Source organism: Monopterus albus, unplaced genomic scaffold, assembly GCF_001952655.1.
Source record: "Monopterus albus unplaced genomic scaffold, M_albus_1.0 scaffold135.1, whole genome shotgun sequence".
Lineage (NCBI taxonomy): Eukaryota > Metazoa > Chordata > Actinopteri > Synbranchiformes > Synbranchidae > Monopterus > Monopterus albus.
The window spans coordinates 422,981-442,273 of NW_018128015.1; the positions used below are offsets into that span (position 1 = coordinate 422,981).

At 40.8% G+C, this 19,293-nt stretch overlaps 1 protein-coding gene across 2 annotated transcripts in view; it reads left to right on the forward strand.

Moving 5' to 3' along the window:
• Nucleotides 1–19,293, forward strand: part of fcho2 (FCH and mu domain containing endocytic adaptor 2) — a 34,480-nt gene that overhangs the window by 9,719 nt on the left and 5,468 nt on the right. The window contains exons 5-18 of one of the 2 annotated variants that reach the window (XM_020613597.1): nt 588–740; nt 973–1,077; nt 2,201–2,299; nt 5,545–5,641; nt 10,579–10,623; nt 10,815–10,884; nt 11,004–11,028; nt 11,262–11,318; nt 12,228–12,285; nt 12,479–12,654; nt 14,657–14,681; nt 15,992–16,031; nt 16,152–16,237; nt 18,526–19,020. In XM_020613597.1, coding sequence (XP_020469253.1) covers nt 588–740; nt 973–1,077; nt 2,201–2,299; nt 5,545–5,641; nt 10,579–10,623; nt 10,815–10,884; nt 11,004–11,028; nt 11,262–11,318; nt 12,228–12,285; nt 12,479–12,654; nt 14,657–14,681; nt 15,992–16,031; nt 16,152–16,237; nt 18,526–19,020 — 1,531 coding nt within the window. The remainder of the gene's footprint in view (nt 1–587; nt 741–972; nt 1,078–2,200; nt 2,300–5,544; nt 5,642–10,578; nt 10,624–10,814; nt 10,885–11,003; nt 11,029–11,261; nt 11,319–12,227; nt 12,286–12,478; nt 12,655–14,656; nt 14,682–15,991; nt 16,032–16,151; nt 16,238–18,525; nt 19,021–19,293) is intronic. The other variant, XM_020613598.1, reaches the window with a different exon arrangement.

The following is a 19,293-nucleotide window of genomic DNA, read 5'->3' on the forward strand; positions in this document are numbered from 1 at the left end:
CCTCACTGCTTTGTGTTCCTTGGCTAACTTGCAGATACAATGTGTGTTGTGCTTAAGCATGAATAACAAAAAAACCCACCCACTTTGGTGCTCAAAGTTTGTGCCACTTCTTTTATTTACTCCAGGGATGTTTACATTATACCAAGAATCTGTCAGAATGAGTAACAAACAGGGTTCAGTGATGATGATGTTGAGTAAGCAAATGCCTGACCAAGCTTACTGTGTGGTCGCTGTAGGTGTAAGCCATTACCCCCTGATAATCTTTTTTTATGATTTAACTTTTCAAGTTGATATGAAAAGCTAAAAAACCAAAACAAAATCAGCCACTTTATGTCAGATAGCCACCATATACAGAAGCTTTAGTAGCTTTCTGCTCTGTTGTACAACAGCGTGCCACACGCATGGAGAAGGAGAGAAAGTGAAACAGTGTTTTACTAGAGGAATAAAGGAACACTTTGAAAAAATAAAATAAAGTCACCAGACCATAAGGTGCTAATTGTGTATTATACTAAATGCAGTACAGTGGGTGACCTTTGTGCATATTAGCCAGCCTGTTGTAACCGTAGAAGACATTTATGTGTTGCTAGACAAAAGAAGAGGTGGCTTCCACCCTGGAGGCCGTCCAGAACATCCAGACCATATCTCAGGCTCTACAGAAATCCAAGGAGAACTACAACACCAAAACTGTGGAGCAGGAGCGCCTCCGTAAAGAGGGGGCCACCCAGAGAGATGTGGACAAGGTGGGAGGTCACACTCGTATGTACACACACCCACATAATCCCGGTATGGTAATAAGACATAATGAAGTGCCTTAACACTCCAGTCTATTCAGAAACCTTAATCTCAAAAGCCTTTTTGCCTTCACATGTTAAATTCCTTGCTTATTTGGCAGTTGATGTGAGAAAACAGAGGGCCATTGTCTACAGTATATAAACTGCTGATATCCATTTATCTGTCTCTGTACTTTTTCAGGCTGGTGTGAAAGCCAGAAAAGCCACAGAGGCCTACAAGTCATATGTGGAGAAATATGCCACAGCAAAGTCAGAATTTGAACAGAAGATGGCAGAAACTGCACAGGTACTGTGATAATTGAATTTCCTTGTCCTGTGTGCATGTGCTTAAACGAAATATGTTGCTTGCAGACTCTGTCTATTGTCTGTCTCTGTGGTATGCAATACACTTATTATGTGATATGTAGTGTGTGTGTGTGTGTGTGTGTGTGTGTGTTCCATGTTTCGTGCCCTGTATCATCTCCAGATTGTGTTTTTTCCTCTGCAACGGAATCGTTGTGGAAAGCCCTAATTGGAGCCATCTGAGGGTCTGATTAGATAAACTCCAAATTAAAATCAGATCAACAGAGTTTGGCCTCTATATCCTCCTGCACCACAGCAGCTCCACCACCAGAAATGGTTCCAGTTAGCCCAGCGTTTTTGCTTTCCCCCAGAGAACGCGGCCTTGCAGCTTTGCTTCCCTCTCGATCACAGTCTACAGTTCATCCCGAACGCAGCACGTTTGGACATGAGTTATAAACACTGAACACATGTGCTGTCTGACATCACTGAGGCTCCTACATGTGTGTTCACTTTCTCTGAGTGTGTCTGTCGGTGGGTGAGTGTGTCTGCCTGTTATTGTGGGGGATGACAAAATACAGCATTAGTTATGTGCATGTCTCTGTAGTGTAAATGCAGGAGTAAGGGACTCTATTTCTGAGAGTTTGTGGTTAGAAAGGCTCATCTTCCTCCACATCCACACTGTGATGGACTATGATTATTTATACTCATTTTCACTGGTTTACCTCAAAAACCCAGAGTCAGGCACAAATAGAAATAAATAGCCTACCAGCATTAAAGATGGTGATCTACACCATACTGCCTCTCAAAGGCAGAAATGACCCCCCCCCACCACCACCCACCCCCACTCCCCTATCAGTGTATTTCATGAACAGAATAACTGACATCTTGTGGGAGAACCTAGATATGTGTGTGTGTGTGTTTGAGCTGTAGACCACCCAGACCCACAGGAAGTGGCAGGGACAGAATAAGGAAGTGAAGTTTCCGAGGTTGCATTTTGTATTTTCATGCCTGTGTAATGGGTCTGACACCTTAATGTATATCTGTGGCCTGCATTTGATTTGATTTCAAGTCAGTGGGTGATTTGTTGCATTGCCGTTCCTTAACCATACCATCGCCCTGTTTAACAGAAATTCCAAGACATTGAGGAAAGCCACATTCTCCACATGAAGGAGATCATTCAGTCATACTCACAGTCTGTCGAAGAGACACACATGCAGATTGGAGAGGTGAGTATGTGCATGCACACACATACTGTATGCTGACATTCCTGTGGGTGGAGTTGGTGTCTTGTTCACTTGAGGATGTGGGTTCACTGTGTGCCATATCAATTAGTGTCATCTTTGATCTCGCTAATCATTTAACTGAGAAGCAGGAAACGTTCCATTCAGCTTTTTACGCCAAGCAATTAAAAACTGACAAAAACTGTGTAGGTAAAAGTGCTGCACAGGTCTTTCTGTTTCTGGAAGAGTGTGTTTAGGTTTTAGAAAGTGGCATCAAGTGTAATTGTGAAGGCTTTCAAACATCATTCACAACTATATTAATCAGTGCTTAATGGTAACCAGAGATTTCTTTTCATTTGTTTGTTCAACAGTGATACTTACCAGTCGCACACTGAATCACTCAAGACTAACTACAGTCTGCTGCTCTGTTCTCATTAGTCTGTGGCTGCTCTGTACTGTAGTTTCCTTGTTGTCCATAGAGGGCGACACGGTTACATCTAGACTGCTGTATATGACTCCAGGCTGCCGCAGGTTATTCAGTCCCACAGTTCCTCCTGCTGAGCAGGAGATGGGTAGTGCCGCTGCCTGTTGCTGAGCCAAAGTAAAATACTGCCTGAAGACAAATGGTCAGTCCTTCAAAACCTGAAAATCAGTCTAAGAAATTATAATTTGGTGATGAAGCTCTTCAAACCAGATTTGGGAGAGGGGCTTTGGGAATGCCATTATTATATTGGGGTGGGGCTAGAGGGAGCGAGCAGAGCAAAGGAGGCTTGGAACAGTTTTAATTCTGCAGCATTGTGTTTAGTCACTGAGCCCACATGCATTCATGCTGACAAGTCACAGGCACCGTCATCCATACACATTCCCTTATATTTGAAACCTCCGGTATTATAGGAACTGTTTCAGTTAGACACACACACACACACTGTCACACACATTTTGTTGTGTCTCTGTTTTCATTGAGCAAGATACTTTATGAATATTCAACAGTTCTCTTAAGGAGCCCAAAGTTCTTTTTGTGTTTATATTGTTTGATTTTTTTTTTTTTATGGTCCAACAAATTAAAACAATTAATAAATATTATGTTGAAGGTAATATTTATCAGTCAGTAATGACTTAATGTGCATTTGTGAAAAAATTGCCTTCATAATAGTCAACACTCATGTCACAGAATGATCTTAGTGAATTTAGCGCTGATAAAGTAACAGTCAGTTTTTTCATATCAAATCAAATCTATCAGTCAAAGAGAAGCAAGCAAATTAAAAAAGAGAACCTACTGTCTGTAAAAACTGGCATCTCCGAAGAGAGATGAGAAGGATGTGTCAGGTTTCGCTTTTTCTTCTAACTGGTCCACTTACCACAATATTTGGTGTTGGAGTGCCTGCACACACACTTGCACAAAAAGTGTGTTGTCCAGTGTTGGAGCTGCCATCAGTTCAGAGACATTAAACTACCAGAGAGAAGTGCTTTGACAGAAGTTCGGCGAAGGAAACTGAAGCAAAGGGGAACCTTTAATTGAAAGTGTCACTAAAATCAAGACGTAATCGTATCAAACTTGCAGGGATTCTCAAGACAAGGCTCAACCAGTATCAGCTCAGTGGGCATGAAGGATAAGAGGGTTAGAACAGAATGAGGAGAGGAGAAAAGTGAGCAGTGTAAATAAAGAAAAATACCTTATATTGGTATATTAAGTTCCTATTTGAGTTGAGAAAAGTGCAGAGTGTTCTCTGAGTAGAGATTTAAACTGACATAAGGGCAGGTGTGCCTGTCCGTGTGCATGCTGTGCTTGTTTTTGTAAGTGAGCATGTGTGAGTGAGGGTCTCTTGAAGGCAGACGTATGTTTCGAAGATGTCGGTGAAAGTTCCCACGACTTGAGGATTGTGTGCGAGTGAGACAGCCGAGCAGGACTCGCAGGTTGATGACATTAGTGCCCTCCATCATGCACCTGACATCGCGTGTACTGCTCTGAGCATACCTTCTCACCACAGCAGCCCCCCCCATCACCCTCGCCCCAGCATCCTCCCCCACTGTGTGCACTCCACCTCACCACAGGGGCCCTGGGGGGGCAGACCCATATGTGTGTGGATGCGTGCGTTTTGGTTTGATAGTGGAGCCTCCCTGCGCTTATAGTATCACGCACATCTAAATGGTTTGGTGAGATGGCTCAGTCAGTCTCTGTTCTTCATCCCCATCTCTATACATCGTTTCACTTCCCCCTCAGCAAACACACAAGCACACATACACACCCAAAACAAACAAGCAAACAAACACTGTCCTCTGATGCTGCTCAAAGGGCATCCGCAGACCACAGTACAACCTGACACAGTACAGTGACAGTAAAGCACAGTAGGTCTCCACTGGCTAAACACTCAATAAATGTTTAAATATCAAATAAAGGCAAAGCAGTGCAGGTTCCAGGGACAACTAATGGCAGCTGACTGTATTTGTATCCCGTGCTATATATCATAAAACAAATCACAGCAAACACTCAACACACGACACTTTGCTTTTCTTCATTCTTGGAAATATGTGTGTGCTGTGACATAAAGTCAAACGCAATCACTGAACAGTCATGTTGGTTTACTGACTTGTTTAACTGCACTTTTCTCAGTTAGGGGGGAACATTTTACATTTTTAGTTTAATCAGTTACAAAGTAATTCCCTTTTAACCATACCAAACAAGGCAAAAGGGGTTCATTAGTGCAGCTTTAAATTATTCATACACAAAATATAGTCTGTGCATGTAGTTAAAAACAAGTTTTATTGCTGTTACAAATACTACCAAAAGGAAATGTAGTATTACCTGTGATCACTTGATTAAAGTCACTAGCTCAAGTAGGGATACATGTCGGTCTGAAGCACATTTTGACTTAAATGAAATGAAAATCTCTCATTCTTCAGTTGAGCTTCGTTTATAGCAAACCACATTTCAATATGTATTGCAGTTGAATGTGGCTGCGTTTCCAGTCTTTAGATATGTGGTTAACCTGACCTCTGTCTAGCAAGAGTACTGCTGATTGTTGCATGTCCTTTGAGAGAACTGTGCCCCAGTAAATTACCCACCATAAAGTTTTTCATTAAAGTGAATGTAAATGATGAATAAATTGATCGTCGGTCAACAGCGTAAGATGCTAATCCCAGCAGTACATGGATCAAAACTTCACCAGCACATATGGTTTAGAGATGTGATCTGTCTCGGCTGAATTTGTCTTCACATACGCTCTCTCTCCATATTGTTTGTGGTTTTAAAGGTTCACAATGAATTTGTGAGGAACATTGAAAACACCTCAGTGGAGGGTTTAATACAGAAGCTGGCTGAGAGCAAAGGAACCGGCAAGGAGAGACCAGGTAAGCCACTACCGTCTTTCATGTTTCTTTCCAGTAGTCTCTCTGTGTGTGTGTGAAGGCAGTAGCTCCAGACAGTTACTACACTTTGTCTTGTAGAATCAGTTTTAAATCATCAGACCAGAATCTTTGTCCTTGTGCTCTCACAGTCCTTTCAATAAGAAATTGTTTTATACCCTTTCCTTGATCTATTCCTCACTATGATTTTATCAGGAATGCGGAGACTTGTTGGACTATATGTCTTGGTTTTTGTCCTGATATGCAATGTGACTTATGGAATCTTAGTTAGCCGCATGCTCGTTGCGGAGGGTGCTGCAAACACCCTTGCACACTATCAAACCCCCCTGCAATTACATCACTACGCCAGCGTGCGGGAAGGATGCTTGGCTCTTTGCTAGTGATTGGCTTGGTAGTACCATGTGACCTATATCTAAACAAACAGGGATAATGTGTTTGCTGCATGGATGTAAGTTGTGGTGGTATGTTTAATAAATGGCTTTATACAGTGCAGTCAATAACAGCAAATCATGTAGACCCAACACTGAAAGATATTACCCAGTTCTCTTAACCAGGAACTCAGAGAGACGAGGCGGACCACTTGGATATATAAAATAACCGTGCTGGTTTATTCAAAGGATCACAGGTAAAATTAACATTACACGTCCAGGTATCTTCCACCTCCAATACTGCGCGCAGACAGACGGAGCATGAAAAAGACCCTGAACCCAAGATCTCTATACAGTTTATCTGGTTTGGGCTAACCCCATTCTACACAGGCACGTCAAACCGTGACGTCACCTGATATAACAATAGTCAAAACATGGAGAGAATCAATGTGTGTGACTGTTGATCATGTGGTGTGTATCTAAAAACATACAGGACATTCAGGGACATGTCCAGACAGTAAGCCTCGGAAGACATTATGATTAAGATTACGGCTGAACATATCATAATAATAGCAATATTCATCCTGCCTGCTGACTTTTTCTATCTAGTTGTCCTTGAGGCCCACATGCAGCCTGCAGAACTCATGACAATGAACTAATCATTTAACAGCCTTAGCTGGACATCCTGTCTCCACTAAACTAATACAACAAATATCTAATCAATATCTATCTGACTAAGAAATTACCTAACAACACTTTAATGCAGCATCCTCCACATCTCGTCATTTTTGATGTGCATCGGTTTCACAAGTTTAACGAACTGTCCATCTTCTCTCCGCATCTGGTTTAGAATCATTTTTGATGTGCATCAGTTTCACAAGTTTGACGAACTCTCCATCTTCTCTCCGCATCTGGTTTAGAGGACGAACAGTCTATCGTCTTGGCTTCCTGCATACGGTGGATATCACAAACACAGAAACTCCTCTTTCTCCTCATCATCCGAATTTCATTCCCTCTACGATGCCTTGCACTGAGTATGAACACAATGATGGTTGCGGGCCACACAAGCATGGCCGTAGAGGGGCCCGAGCACATAGTGACACATGTAGCCTTTGTACAGGCGTGTGCCTTTCTAAACTATGTCCAATCAATTCTGCAAAGGGTCTGAATACTTTTGTAAATGAGTAATTTTGATTTTTAATAAATCTTGGTCAACATACTGTAGGTGTTGATGGACAATATCTCAAGTTTATCCTTTTAAAATTCAGTTAAACTAAATTACTCAAGGGAGCGAGGGAATGGGCTTCTGCCTGTTGTCTTGTGGGAAGGGGAGGGGTGTTTAGAGAGGGGCAATTAGAATTAGGAGAGGGCCATCAGAGTCAATCGTAGTAATCTGCTGTAAATATAGGCAGGCTTGGCATTCCAGTAAGCATGTGACACGCAGGCAGCTTTGTTTGCAGACTAGGCAGGCAGAGCCAGGCTTTTCATGAGGTCAGAGCTCAACAATGACTCCTGTGTAAACCTCACCCTGCCACAATAATCAAGGCAATATTCCTCTGACTCCTTCCTGGACTGTGCCCCTTTTCCTCTTGCTCTCTCTCTCTCTCTCTCACACACACACACACCCTTGTTTTTGTTGTTTACCAGGTCCCTACATAGACTTACATTCTTTTCCAGGAGACTTACCCTAACCTTAACCAGAACTTCTACTTGCCTAACACTTAACTAAATCCTACACTTGCTTTAACCTTACACCCCATCGTTTTCATACAATTTTACAAACTACATTGTAACTTCCGGTCCGCACAAAGATAGTAACACATGGATTTTGGGCTGCACAAGTATTGAAAAACAAGGCCACACACACACACACACACGCACAGCTCATTCATTGATAGTTACTCTTGTAGCTGTTTTTGTAGCTCTGAAGCTCAATGTTCATGTGCAGTCACCAGTTTTATAGATATTAATTTGTGTGTGGAATATGATGCTCTCAGCCTCTGCTTCCATGATGCTAGTGTAAAGCTTTGTTATAAAGGTCCAGTTATTTGACTAGTCCTGTTATTTGTATGCTACATCAGGTCACAGGCACAGTGGGTTCACCTCTGCTGTGTTTGTGTGTACACAAATGGTGATCCCTGTTTCCAGACGCTGCATTCAAGGAGTGGTGGCCGTCATTTATTTGGACAGCAGATTTAATTGACCCTAAAAAAACGGTCACAAAATTCCTCTTGTATCAAGCTGCTGATTGGGGATTGCGATGCAGCCCCAGCCCTGTCAGAAAAATAACCTGTCTGTCCCCTGATTAAATAGCTGAACGGATGGCTGGTCCAGGGCCTTTAGAAAGAGAGAGGTTGAATAAACTTTCTTTTGCGGAAGCAATCCCAAAGTGACACGCTGCGAGGCAGGGGGGTTTGGAGTGTTCCAATGATATCCAGCTGAGCTGTCAACTGGCAGTGGGCCAGACACGCTAACCCCCTCCACCCCCCTCCCACTCCCAGTGCCATGTGAAGCATATGCAATTTAAAAAAACCATTCTCCACTCATGCGTGACTGCATGCTTCCCTCACAGAGAGTAGAAAGAAAAGAAACATCTTCCCCTGTATAAACAAAGTCGTCTGTCTGTTTAGGAGATGTTTAAACAGTTCCTAATGTCTGCCCAGATCTAGGTAATATTCATGTGTCTGGTGTTTAGACTTTTTTTGCAGGTGGTGTGCATAAATATTGTCAGATGCAATCACAAGATGCTAGCGGCAGAGAGTTCCTGCTCTGCCTGGGCCTTACGTAGATTCACAGCATTTGTCAAACATCCCAGAGCTTGAATAAAGAATGCAATGTGTAATTTTCCAGTAATTTCCCCCTTTCTGGGTCTTTTTTAATACTTTTGTTTGACAGTATCTGCAGCTGATGTAGCTAATGAAAGATGATGTCAAATGAGATAATGATTATGAGCTTCCTCTCCAGGAAAAGACACAGTACACCTCAAACTTTAAATATTCCTACCTGTTTTATGTCAGTACAGCGACTCTCACACTTCCTGCCTTGAGAGAAAGCTCTTCAGTGAGCACGCCAATTTTGTCTTGACTGGCACACATACACAAAAAGATGTTTGTGTTCATGTTGTTGTGTATTCGGTGGTGGTGAAGAGGCCTGATAATGCATAGTAGAGTAGACTGGTCATTGGTGTACCTTATTCACTTCACTTGGCGTGATGCCTGCCTCTCGTGACTCTCTGCTTTCCCTGCACTTCACTCAGCATTGCGCACGCCAGACAATGAGCCAGTGCTGCATGTGACTGGCGTCCTCCGGGAGACTGCGTTGTGACCGCTGCTACTGTATATGTTTTGAATTAAAATATTATTAGCTTTGTTGTTTTCAGGTCAATGCACGTTGGTGTATTGGACGTATTGCCACAGGGTCCTGCCCCATCTCTCTCTCTCTTGCTCTGCCTCTGCTGTATCTACTGTATGTGTGTTGTAGTTAGCAGACAAACAGATCATCATCCCAGTTTGTTTCATTGCATAGCAGAGGTGTCAGTCTTTCTAATACAGATAATAACATCACACAAACAGCCCAACGTCCTGGATTGACACACGTGCACATTGCACCTCTTGCCTCTAGTTTTTCTGCAGCTGTTAGTGCGTGTTTGTTTGTGTGTGTGTCTATATTAAACTGCTGACCCTTTGAAAAGTCTCCTTAAATGTTTCTGAAGAGATACTTGAAGCATGAGAATCCAAATGCAGGGCACTGAAGGAAAAGACGTATAACTGATGAATAGAAAATTAAGTGTGAGCTTCTTTTGTTGCTGTTTTTCATCATATGAATGATGTAACCAAATAACCAAACTCAGTGTTGTTTTTGTTCAAATAAATGAATGGCTGGTTGTGCTCCAAGAGATATCAAGGCCATTAGGTGGAATAGATCTGATGATGTACTGTGTTAGTTCAGGTTACTTTGGAAGGCGTTGCATGATTGTTAATTAGTTTTATGGGGTTAAGACTGTTCTTAAGTATAAGAGAAGATTTGTCTGTGGTTTTAAACTACCTGACATCGTGGGCTTGTTTGTCTTATTGTAATAGGGTTAGTGACTTTGATGTGTCCCATGTGAGCAGGTTTCCTTTCAGCTCAGTTAGATTCATACCTGCTGTTTGCTGTGAATACCAGGGCTCCTGTGTCGATGAAGAATTGGGTTGTGAGTTTGGTAATTCATGGGTACCAAGTGGATTTATTTTTTTATGCATCACTGTGCAGAAGACTCAATACTGTAAAGTAGTGCTGTGTGTCCCTAGGACAGAGTGTCACGTCATTGTGACAGCCACCAGACACACAGTTGACTGTTTTTGACCCTGTCGGCCTCTGGGACCAGCCTGGCCCTGTTTGTAAACACACTGTATGGCACGCTATGCTGCATGTTGTGTGTTTGCCATAGTGTATTTGTGCTGTGTGTGTGTGTGTGTGTGTGTACTTTTTGGGTGATGTACATTCACAGCAGTGGGCCTTCGACACTTTCCCATATTGAATGATTTCAAATGATGTTTTTTTTTGTCTGATTAGGGCCCATTGAGTTTGAGGAGTGCAATACAGCTATTGCTACTGAAGGTAAGTTACAGATTTAAACATATACTGTACATGATAGGTTTTAGCCAAATACTTAGGAAGTGGAACTTGACTAAAGTAAGACCTTTAATGTGGAATGAAAGTTGTTAAGCCCACAAATTTTAGATATGATTAAGAATAGATTTAATATCCTTTTGTGTCTGTGGTTAAAAATGCTTTGCTTGTGTTTTAAGGTGCCAAACCCAGAAGGCGCAAACCATTTGGCATCCCAGGTCGTAGGAAAGATAAGGACACGGACTCCACGTGAGTGAGGACCTTTGCATCTCCAATGCACCACACAGTTTGTACCGCTTATTTTTGTTTTTCCTCCTGTGTAAAAAATGTATATTTTCTCATGGTCATGTGACCGTTTTGTCTTCTAGGGAGTCTACAGAAGTTGAAGCTGCTGTGAGTATAGTCTTGACCTAAACAGTCACTGATAGATTTGTGTTTACTTGAATACAGCTTGTGTATGTTATTTTGATTTCAAACAGAAGGAGGTGGGAAACACCCTTGTTCATTTTGTTCTGCTCTGGATGTTACTAACTGAACACGTGGCTGTCTGTCTCTCTCTGTGTCCCCTCGTTTGTTATGTAGATTTGCTTGTTTGTTCATCCATTTCTTTCTGTTTGTGCTGGTAGAACACCGCCAATGGTGCTCCCCCTGGATACTATGGGGCCATAGACAATCAGAACGCTGTAAGCAAGCTAATACACACAAACACGCACAAAGTAAATATTCATATTCAGACTAGTATGTTTTATAAACACTTGAAAAAGGAAAATATGCATGCTGTTTGTTTCATTGACACTATATTACTGCAAAAATATTTTTTCTGCCCTGCAGAGAAAAGGAATCCTCTACAGTAGCAAAGGTTAAATGTGAAAATCTAAGTTTAAAAATATTAAGTAGCACCAATTAGCTCATGTTGCAATTGATGGCACTGTTGCTGAGATGTATGTTGGTCAAATACGGTGTGTGGGTGGATCCTGGGACATTATCCAGGGCTGCTTCTTTGGGGGGTGCAGGGTGGAATACTGGAATGAAATTATTCTCTGTGTATTTTAAGTTGTTACAAATGTGCTCAGCATTTCCAGTTTGTTCTGATTTCCATCTGTTATAATTATAGATGCTGTATTCTGTATATAAATACAGTAAACAGCTAATGATCATTTTCTTTCTGCAAAATGCAAAGAGAAAAACATCATAAATGAAAATTGGTAAACTGATTAATGATGATCATAGTAAGGCAAACTAATTTTTTTATGTTTAGTGTCATTAAGAAGGTTAATCTCCAAAGAGATAATTGGCTGAAACCATTAAACAGGTACTAGCTAACAGTTAATTGTTTGTCCTGTTTTGAGTTGTACAATATTACAGGTACGGACTAATTTAAAACATGTTCCCGCCTAAATTTGCTGAAACTGTAAATGCAGTTTAAAAATGAAATAAAATGTTTTTACAACAAGATAAGCCAAATAGAAAATATAATTTTGGTATCATTTAGCTTCTTTTAAAGTGTATTTATAAAGGATACACAAAAGTACATTTTATGTTGTGTATAAAGGTTGATTTTGAAGATGGCTTTTTGCTCTTGTGTTTTGTAGAATGTTCCCCAGGTTGATGCTGAGGGCTTTTGTATCAGACCAGAGGTAAATGATAACGATATCCTTTCTCTTGTTGCTGTTCACACTCTCAGGTTTAGTCCAGCTTGTAAGACATCAAGGATTTATTGCTCTTTGTTTTCCTGTTCACACCCGTCTGCCGTCTGAGGCCAGGACTTAATAAAACCGGACTGCAGATGATCTTTCTCTGTGCTCCCCCCTCTTGTCGTTGTCGCCTTAACTTTTTTGCTCACATGCCAAAGAGAACTCCTTCTATTCGTCCAGCGACTCAGAGGATGAAGATGAGCCCAGGAAGTTTCACGTAGAAATCAAGCCTGTTCAGCCAAACAACGGCGCACATCAGAACCGAGCCACCATTGACGAACTTAAAGCCTCCATTGGAAACATCATCCTGTCTCCCTCAAACTTGGTATGGCTTCATGACGTATTAAAAACACCAAACACCAAATGCTAATGCTAAACTCCTAAGCACAAAGCTGTAGCTGTCCTGCTCTGCTGCACCAGCAGTCTGCGCTGCTCTGCAACACTAGAGGGCAACAGGAGAATATCAAACTAGGGTAGAAGGGAACGCCATGTAACCAAATGAGCTATCCCTCCTGTAGATGTTCGCCATTAGTCACTCTTTCTTGAAGCTTATTTTATTTACATTGGAAAGACATATGGTTTATGTGTAATTTGTTTCATATGCCGGATTGCCATCTGATTCAGTAAGGTTCCTGTTTGCCCACATTTGATGTTGTGTCTTTACTTGGATGTCAGTTTCATGTTCAACAACCTTGGGATCACTTTCTTTAAAAAAAATTATATCAAGAACCCAGAAACAATCATTTCTGAGTTAAGTATCTGTTGTTGTTGTGAAGCAGCTGCACGCTCAGTGTCGTGAAGGGGCCCTAGTGGGTTTCACCCGCCCCGTACTAAACACATGTCACGATGTCTTCCCGGCTTTGGCTCTCTCCCTTCCTCTTCCTACACCACTGTTTGTGTTGTTACTCACTGTTTTTTCCTCGTTTCTTTGTTTGCTTTCACCCTGGGTTTTACTGGAGACCACTTGTTCTAGACAGGACTCTGTTGTGGTTGTTTATGAATACTTTATGAGGTTAGTTGCCCTGTTTTTACAAATGTTTTCTTTTTCCCACCTTAGAAGTTACAAGTTTTTAGAGTGTTTTTTCAATTTAATGTGACACAATTCAGGAGGAAAGATGTTCTCTTTTAAGCCTTTGTATATTGCATTTTGGTTTGTCAAGATCCAAAACCACAATTACCTTCTCATCCTAAATGTACAAAATACACAAACTGCTTTGTGCATTTGTCTGTTTTGCACTGAAATACCAAAATAGTCATTACATTATATTTGCCTTCCTCTCTGTTCAGCTCTTTTTCACTCCTTTTTCCTATTTTTATACTCGGGCAAGTTTTGGATTAAAGTAAGGGCAAACGTCCGAGATGGTGACGAACGTTGCATCATCTGGTGCAAATTATTGAGAGATTTTCTTTCTTTTCCTCTGTGGTCATTTTTCTGTCTTTTTCATTTCTCCTCCTGTTTGGCTGCCTCTCCACAGTGTTCCCTTTTGTCGAAATAGCAATGGAAGTCGTGTGTGTGTGTGTGTGTGTGTGTGTGTGTGTGTGTGGCCAGCGAGAGCCGTAATTGAACCCATTTGCCGCTTAGCGCCTGTGGGACTAAACCCTGCCCTCACAGCTCTACAGTGGTTAAATGCTTTTGCTATGTTCCTTAAAACCATTTTGCTTCTTTTCTTCCCTCCTCCCTTGACAACCCCTCTAACCTTTCTCCGTGTGCAAATAAGCTCTTTATTGAAATTGATGATCTAAGTTTCCATTGGGTTGGTGGCCCTCAGGAGCATATCTTACATATCTTGTGTTATTCAGCATGACACGGCAGATTTATGTACCAGAAAAGTTTCTGTGAAGGAAGTTGTTGAAGTGTCGGGGGGGCACGCTCTCTGTTGTCCCCAACTGATCGTTGCATGGGCTTTGATGCGCAGTTTAGCACCGCTGAATTTTTCACCCTAGGTTTAACGTCTGGTATGTGTGAGCGTAGTCCTGTGATTTACTGTCTTTAAGTCTGAAGTGGAAACTTCCCTCTTCTAAAGGGGATAATTAATAATATAGCATTCAACTCGTGGGCGTGTTTATATATATATATATAAAATTACTGTTAAAAATTCTCCAAAAAGGGACAAATCTACTCTCAGATGTCGAAATTAGCAGATCTCAGTGTTTTTTTCTTTTTTACTGTGGTTTCATATATTTGAAATTTTAAACCTTTGTCTTTATTTCTCATTTAAAGGTTTTATTTTTATCAGCAAAGTAAACAAAGCTCTGGTAAATAATAGTTAAAAATTAGTTGTGGGTCTCCCGCGTCTCTTATTAATTAATGTCTTTTTGTTTTTTAGGGACAGATGCGGAGGAACCAGTCCAGTGAGTATTTTCTCTGTCTGACCTCTCTGTGTCTGTGTGACTGCTAAGGAGAATCGACTGTACAACAGCTCAACTACATTTTTCTTGGCCTGAGTTGGTTTTAAAGAGGTTGTCTTTAAAAAGAAAAATCCAGAAAGCTAGCCAAAAGCAGCATATCCCAAGAAAAAGTAAATAATTGTTTCTTTCTGTAAATGTGAGTTGGAAGCACATTTCCCTCCTTTAGTACAAAGGTAAATTGTTTTATTAGCTGTTTATATTTTGATTTTGTCAGAAATTAGCTGTTCCTTTCTGCCAACTAACAGTTTTCTTTGAGTTTACTGTGTTTGTTTTCTCCCCAGATATTTGTCAAATGCTTAGAGAATAATAATATGTCCAGGTCATTCTCCATGTGCGAAAATATAATAACCTCGACTATTAATCCAGAAAGTATTTTTTTATTTGTGAAGTTTTTCTTCAAAACTTTCACATATTGCATTTGTATACATTTTAATTATATTCACATTCTGCTGCTGAAACACTGGTAGTGTTGAGATCACTTTACAAATGTAATGGCACTGATGTATACTTCACGTACACAGGAGTACCTACATTAAGCTCTAAGGCTCGGGGCCGTGGTGAGTATGTTTTCACTGCAGTAGTCAGCCCCTGCCTCCCCCCCCCCAAATATCTGCCACAGCCTTCATCTCTGTCCCCTCATAGGAGCCTTTCACACAGCTGCTGCAGCCATATGGCACCGGCTAACACCACTGACACCATGTTCTCTCTGCAGACTTTCAGTATCTCATTTTTAGGAGTTTACTTACATATGTGGTTATAAATAGGGTCCTCTCAGTTGCATCTTCTTGGTTCTTATCTGTAAGTGCTGCTTATATGGATCTTTACAATGTAATGTAACACTTTAGGCAGGGGCACAAAGTAACAAAGCAATACCTCTTTTTAATTTTAGTTGCTGAATAATCCTTCCCCTGTTTAAAAGTGCTACCACCACATTAAAAGCACATTAGAAGGTTGTGTTAACCCTTTTGCAGTAAGGCTTTACCATAAGGCAAAATGACTCTGTATAACGTAAATCTTACTGCAAATATATTTTTATGACTTTGATTTGTTCAGCTTGAACTTCAGTTTATATTTCTGGTTTAAGGTGTGACATACTTTAAACTGAACTTTTGGCAAAAATCTTTGGATACTAGTCGGTGACAACCTCTTGTGTTGGGTTTTATTTTTTACGGGCTGTGGACGTGTGCTTTCTGTCATCACGCAGCGAAGGTCTGTTGGTCTTAATTTTCTCTTTTGTTTTTTTCTCACTGCAGGTGATGAACTGGCAAAGACCAGGGTACCAGCATCATTTGAGTGAGTATTAGAGTAAAACATCAACATTTTTACAGCATCCACTGTAAATCATCCTTGTTTTCTAAACGGTACAGATGTTTTCTGGAAGTGTAATGACATCTGATGTGATTTGTCTGACAGACTGACCAACAATGACTTTCTGTCTCTGGACCCGTTCAGTCCAAATCTAGCAGCAGGCTCCTCCTCCTCCGTGTCCTCATCAGCAGGTAACATTCCTGATTCCTGTGTACATATCATTCTCTACAACTTAAGATTTTACATTTGTCTTCACTTTATATCATGGAGTAACTCTCAAGAAATTGTAAACCACCAATGTAAGGTTACCCAACTTAATTTAAACCATTTCTTTTTAAAGCCTAATATTTAATGAGACAGTCTGAATCGAACAGGGGAATGGCCAATAAAACTCTGTATAGAGGTAAATACAGAATGTATACAAAACCATGAAGGATTATAACTTTAAGGAGCAACCACTCTACAAGTAGTGATTTAGTCACTTTCGCTGGTCTGACATCGCTCATCTTTTCCTTTTTGCAAGCTACTCAGCGGGAAGCCTTTGCTCTCAGAAACCGACTCCTGAATTAACAGCGTATTTGACTTTAGGGAATTCAAATTGGCAGGGTTTTTCTATCCCAGTTCACTATTTGTTTTTTCAGCCATTTATCCGTGTTGCGCTGTGTAGCTGTCTGAGTTTTTGTTTCCCAACAATCTTCCTGAAGTGTCCACAATCATACTTCTCTAAGAATCATTTGAGGACTGAGCCTGTTTTACTTTATCTTCACGGTGTTTGATGCAGAAAAAAGTGCGATGTGTGATTCTCGTGGCTGTATGTGCATTACACCAGTGTTTTAAAGAAAGTGACATTAGTGTTGACCCATTGCCTATTGGCTAAACATAATCCACAGTTGATTGGCACCCGGTTGATGTCAGAGGGTCGGCAGTAAAGCTCACTGGCACTATGTTGTCAAACAGTGTTTCGTTACGTCAAAGGTCTCATCTTACAAGTCAAAAGAGCATCATGAAGTGGTCAGTTAAGATGCACTGAAGCCCCCTATTAAATCTCCCATTGTACAGCAGAACTATCAGCCCCAAACACACATGACACGTTAAGCAAATCTAGACTGAGAGGTATTAAAAATATTAAACTCTCATTGAATGAATTGTAAAAAATGTTTGGACTTTTTTTTTTAATTTATATATTTATTTTGTGTTCATGGATATCATTTTTTACATTTTTATTTTGTTACTTGTTCTTTTATTACAGTGTCATTTTTGTGTTTATAATCCTTGATGTATCATTGTTTTTTTTTACGTGCTCTTGTTAGACCTTGCCTCTGTCTTCTTTTCAATACCTCCATCCCCATCTATTCTGATGAATGACATCTTTCTGCCAGGGGCATCAGGTAAAACGTGTGTGCTCCATTTGTCAGACAGTAATTTAAATGTAAATATTTCTGAAAACCTTACGCCATTCATCAACCAAGGTTTTGCATTACATTTATGTTTGATTATTTCCCAGATGCATGATGTAAAAATGTTTGGTTGAATTTTTATAACCATAATCTGTGTTGTCAGAATAACTTCTGCTATGATCATTAGGATGCTGTGTGTCTAAAAATGGGGTCATTGCTTTGCACATTTATTCCAGATAATATACTGCAATTCATTTTAGTTACATGCATGGTATTACTCAGCACCAAATCTATGGTTACACACAGTTTCAGTGTCTGTCAGTGTAGTTTTCACATCTAAACAAGTAAAACATGTCAAAATTGAAACCACAAATTAGGTAAATTCATATAATAAGGTTTTAATGGTGTGTGTGTTTGTTTAGGTTCCACCATTTGTAATCTAACAAAGCTTAGATTTAATGTTGCTTGATTCGACATCTTGAGTTGTGCATCACCATCAAATATCCCCAAAAAGTTCACAGCAAAATGTTGCAAAGACATAATAAACACAACAATTACAAATGCAGTCAAATAAGAGTTTAATATACTGTATCAGGGTTTGTCAGCTATGACAGGTCTGACAATTCAATGTGTGTGTGTGTGTGTGTGTGTGTGTGTGTGTGTGTGTGTGTGTGTGTGTGTGTGTGTCTATTAAAGCGACATGATACAACTATAAAGGATCCAAACAGGACAAACTGAAAGGGTTTAAATTACTACTCCACTGGTATAAAAACTGCAAAATAATTACATTTCTCAAGGGGAACGACCTGGAAAAATATGACAACACATGCCAAACACAAGTGAACCACATCTGGAAAGATGGAAAAAAAGCAATGATCTAATAAAATTACCATGAAACTACCAGGTTATTTATGACTGCAGTACCCGTACAGGGACCACCGGGACACTTAGCATTGTGGGAGCCTGGTTATTTGTTCTGGCTATTTATTTATTTATTTGTGACTGAATGTCTCAAAGGTTTGCTCTCTGTACTCTGCTTTGTATTTGTCGTTCATCACTGTCAATCATATCGCCTCCTTCAGCTGAGACAGTGCTGAGACAGGAGCGCGCTCCTCCCTTGGCGGAGAGCCAACAGTCCAAAGATGTGTCCTCTTTTTCTTCATCAACATCCTCTCCCTGGGATTCACCAGAAAACCCTTTCCAAGCACTCAAACCCTTACCAGCGAGGGCCCAGAGCGCCCCCATCACCCTGCCGACTGACCCAGTTGACCCCATCAAAAGCCCGGCTGCTGCTAGCCCTCCAAAGAGCAGCAAAGCCTTCTCCTCTGTGTCCTGGTCCCAGAGCCAGTGGATTTCCTTCAGTGATGGGTTCGCTCCCCCTTTCCGTCAGAGCGTAGGGTCGGCTGTGAAGGAGCTCCAGAGGCCTCAGTCCAGCTCTGGCAGGTCAAAACGCTTTCTCTCTGATGACTCTGCTGAAGCACCGGGCAGCAGAGAGGACAGCAGCCCCAGCTGTTCTGTCTTCTCTGGGATCACAGACAGGGCGATGGCAGCAGCTCAGTCAAGCAGAATATTCAATGGTAACATTATTAATGATGTAGGAGACATGTCTTATGCCTGAGGTTTGCACTTTTATTTTTCATTTATTTGATCTTTTCTTATTTTTGTTTTGAATGTCTTCTGTACGTTGTTGACTGATTAGTTTACAGACGCTTCTCTAACTCGCTGCCTGGTTTGCAGCTTGTTGATTGTTGAGTTTCTGTATGCAACAATTTATTTTGGATTGTTTTATGTTATGATTTTTAATATTGTTTTGCTGTTGTTGTTGTTGTTTTTTAGATGTTTTAATGCAT